At 38.8% G+C, this 4,517-nt stretch overlaps 1 protein-coding gene across 1 annotated transcript; it reads left to right on the forward strand.

The window, feature by feature from the left end:
- Window positions 1-3,527: 3,527 nt before the first annotated feature.
- Window positions 3,528-4,135, forward strand: LOC116120431. The gene is made up of 2 exons (XM_031406383.1): window positions 3,528-3,859; window positions 3,964-4,135. Exons 1-2 carry the CDS (start codon window positions 3,528-3,530, stop codon window positions 4,133-4,135), a joined length of 504 nt encoding a protein of 167 aa, XP_031262243.1.
- The last annotated feature ends 382 nt before the right edge of the window (window positions 4,136-4,517 follow it).

The raw sequence follows: 4,517 nt of genomic DNA on the forward strand, positions 1-4,517 counted from the left end.
TATCATATCCAATGAGTTTTAATAGCCATTTTTGTTGAGCAAGAGTGGCTATTTTTTGTTCCTATAAATGTTTGTGGTTAGTTAAAACCATAAATTTACGCCCAAGGAGGTAATGTCTCCATTTCTGCACAACCCAAACCAAAGCTAACATCTCCTTTTCATATGTGGACACAAACAATTTACTTCCCTTCAAAGCCTAACTAAAGAATGCAATTGGTCTTTTTCCTGCATCAATATCCCTCCACTTTCCGATCCGAAAGCATCACACTCTATGACAAAGGTTTTGGAAAAATCCAGCAAAGCAAGAACCGAAGCTTGAGTCATGGCTTTCTTTAATTTTTCAAATGAATCCTAAGGTTGTCGATCCCACTTGAAACATCCCTTCTTCAACATGTTTGTTAAAGGTGCTGTAATTTTACTGTAATTCTGTATAAATTTTCAGTAATATCTTGTCAACCCCAAAAAACCCTGTGTAGCCTTAAGCGTTGTTGGCATTGGCTAGTCTGTCATAGTCGAAATCTTCTCAGAATCTACCGTGACACCCTCATGGCTAATGATGTGCCCCAAATACTTCATCTCAGTCTAACCAAAGCTACATTTTTCCTTTTTTACATATAGTTGGTATGAGCACAGGATGGATAGGGCAATCTTAAGTTGCTTCAAATGGTCCTCCCAATACTTACTATATATTAATATGTCATAAAAAAAAAAAAAAAAAAAAAAAACTAATATAAACTTACGGAGGTAATCTTGGAAATTAGAGTTCATAAAGATTGAAAAGTAGACGGGGCATTCGTCAATCCAAACGACATTACAAGGAATTCTTAGTACACTTGATGGGTGCGAAAAGTAGTATTTTCTATATCCTTGGGCTACATCCGAATCTAGCGGTGACCTGACCTTAAATCCAATTTAGTGAAGAATTTTGCCCCATACAATTCATCCAACAGTTCATCAATGATGGGTATGGGAAACTTATCCTTTACCGTTAACTAATTGAGAGCTCCGTAATCCACACATAATCGCCATGAACCATCTATTCAAAGTAATGATATTTTGCTTGAAACAAACCCTTTTTTATTGTTAAATTGAAGCTGGAAACTGGTGGTAAAAAGCAGAATTTGAAGTGGTAAAGTTGGCCTGGGAGCAATTCACCGAAACTGGTTTAGGCATGTTGAAGTGATTATTTTTGGTGAATTCAACATACATTAAGCTGCCTACTTTATATCAAGTTAATGTGATGTAATTTGAGTTGCTAAAGATGTATGGTCAAGATGTATTTTGGGATTAAAATATGTTTTATGTTAGGTACAACAGTAGGATTAAAATGTATAAACTTTGTTCTTTTTTGATGTATGAATATTATTGAATACAAGTCTTCCTCTCTCTCATCTCTTTTTTCCTTTCCTCTCCTGTGTAACTATTAGGGTACATGCTCCAATAACCAACACCATCATGCTTCTTGACAAGTAAAACGGGTGATGAATACAAACTCTACCTTGGAACTTATCACTCCTGAACTTAGCAATTCTCTAATTAATTTTTCAATTTCCGTCTTCTGATAATGTGGGTATTCGTATGGTCATATGGAGACAAGACCACTGCCATCCCTTACCAAAATCCTGTGGTCTTGGGGTCTTGGTTGCGGAAGTTCTCGTGGCTCTCGAAACACATTTTCAAAGTCCTGCAGAAGTTGGTTCAGTCTGCTGTTAATTTCTTCCTTAGTAATCCGGTCGTCCTTCTCACCTAAATCAAGCAAAGATAATGAGTTGATTCGGAGTACAAACCCCTCCCCATTTTTCTGTAACTCTTTGCCTAACCTCCCTGCATCCACTATATTTTTTTCAAGTGTCTTCATCCCTCCAGTACCACTTGTTTGCCATCCACCACAAATGACATGTGCAACTTTGGAAAATCCCACATAATAGGCCCCTACATTGATAACCATTGTGTTCCCAAAACCGCGTCATATTCTTTGAGAGGAAGCAAATACAAATCCAATGTAATGGGAACTCCCTGCAACATCATTCGAACCTCTCGGCACAATCCTTAACTAACCAATTTCTCTCCATTAGCAACTACTACTTCGAACTTCCCCTCACAACTGGCTAATAACCCAACTTTTGTACGATTTTATTACTCAGAAAATTATGAGTACTACCTGAGTCAATTAAAAAGGTTACCAATTGCCTGCCCATTTTCCCCGAAGACGCACAGTTTGAGGAGCCTGCGTTCCGGCCAGTGCATGTATGGATATCTCCGGCACTTCTTCATTCGGAATGCAAGACTCAATGGCCGATGTCTCCTCCTCTTCCTCGTCAGACCAAGATCCCTTAATGAGAAATAATTTCTTGCAACGATGACCAGGACCAAATTTCTCGTTACAGTTAAAGCATAACCCCTTAGATCAACATTCTGCTTATTTAGCCAGGGTCAATCTTTTCACTGGTAGGTTGCTTCCACCTCTAGTTTTCAAATATGATTTTTTGGTATCCTACAAAATTGTCCTCTTTGTTGACTGATTATGTGCTTCATAGAGTCGAGCGAGGCCTATCGCAGCTGTCAATGTCTTCAACTTTGCAGCCTGTACATCCACCTTAATACTTTCTTAAAGACCACTCACAAAACACCCTACTTGTTGTTCCCCAGTTAGTCGCCCCGCCCGAATTAATAAGCGTTCAAATTGAGTCTGGTAATTCTTTACTGATCCCATTTGCTGGAGTTTGGTTAAATTGCCAAAGAAATCTTGGTATTGTGTTGGACCATACCTTGCATGCAGACCCTCTTTGAAAGCTTCCCACGACACAATTTCTTGCTCCTCTTTCATAAGTTGATACCATAACTGCGCATCTTCTTCTAAGTTGAATGAGGCGAGGGGAACACACTCCTCCTCCAGTGTCTGATGGAAATCAAAAAATTGATCAACCCTATAAACCCAACTTGTCGGGTCCTCTGATCCATTGAACTTGGGAAAATCCAGTTTCACCATTTTGAGAAGATAGGAACTGGATCTTGATGTCTATTGATGCAGTGATACCTTGCTGGAAATGCATCAAATATTCAAGTCTACAAGTTTGTGTTTGGAAAGCTGCTGAAGGTTACGTACAAAAGTGGTTTAACGTGCATGGGAGTGTTTTTGTGATGATTTGTTGCTTAGTGACTTAAAGGTATTTAAGTCAAGATTATTATGTGTAATATGATTGTAATATTAGTGGTTAGATTTGAATTTAAAAGCTGAAAATGTCTGTTGTAGTTGGTGTAATTAGCAGAGAGTTGTTAACTGATTTATATTGAATATATTCAATGAAATATATAGAACTTTTTGCTTAAGTATTTCTAAGCTCTGTTTTTCAACTTTCTCTTTGTGTTCTCTAGCTTAAACCTACAAATGGTATCAGAGCTGCTTACAAAAACCAGAAACTTAGCATTCTAAACCATCGATCATACTTCCAAAATACCTTACATTCTCAGAACGTTAACCTGCATCTGTTCTTCTTCTTCCTTGCGACAGACACAAAAACAGGGACATGGCAACTCAATCTGCCTTGATGGCTCCACTAGTATTCAATGGGGAACATTACCACATTTGGGATGTAAAAATGAAAGCTTTTCTTCGTGGACAGAGACTGTGGCAGTACATGGAAGAAAACAAGCAGCCACCTCCTCTTGGACAGAATCCTACGTTGAATCAAATGAGGTTGCATGAGGAAGAAACAACCAAAGCACCGAGAGCTCTCTCTCACATACATGCAGCTGTGACTGACCTTGTATTTACAAGGATCATGGCATATAAAAACCCCAAAGAAGCATGGGATAAATTGAGAAAGGAGTACATGGGTAGCACTACAACAAGGAATATGTAATTGCTAATCTAAGGAGAGAATTTTAGATGCAAAAGATGCAGGAAACTGAAAAAGTAAAGGATGATGTTGATAGACTGATGATTGTTATCAACAAAATCAGGCTAATAGGAGTGGAGTTGACAGATCAAAGGGTTATGGAAAAGGTTTTGGTAAGTCTCCCAGAGAGATTTGAGTCTAAAATCTCTTCTCTAGAGGACTTTAAAGATATGACTCAGATCACATTGACTGAGCTTGTCTATGTCTCTAAGCTCACGAGCAAAGAAGGCTCTTAAGGCAAGAAGACACTAATGAGGGTGCAATGGTTGCAAGCTACAAAGGCAAACCTGTACAAGGACAAACAAGGAAGTATGCTGGAGATAGAAAGGGGAAAGAGAAGACTAGTAACCAATGGGAAAAGCTTGGTGGAGTGAAAGAATTTCCAGCCTGCACTCACTATAAAAAGAAAGGGCATCCGGAGAGAAGATGCTGGTTCAGACCTGGTATACAGTGCAAGAGCTGTAAGCAATTTGGGCATATTGAGAGGGTTTTTAAGATCAAAGGAAACCAACCAACACAACAAGCAAAAGTTGGACAGGATCAGCAACAATGTCAGGAGGCTGAACAACTTTTTGTGGCCACTTATTACACTGCACAAACCAGCAATGAAGCTTGGTT

This window comes from Pistacia vera, unplaced genomic scaffold (genome assembly GCF_008641045.1).
Source record: "Pistacia vera cultivar Batoury unplaced genomic scaffold, PisVer_v2 Contig932, whole genome shotgun sequence".
NCBI lineage: Eukaryota > Viridiplantae > Streptophyta > Magnoliopsida > Sapindales > Anacardiaceae > Pistacia > Pistacia vera.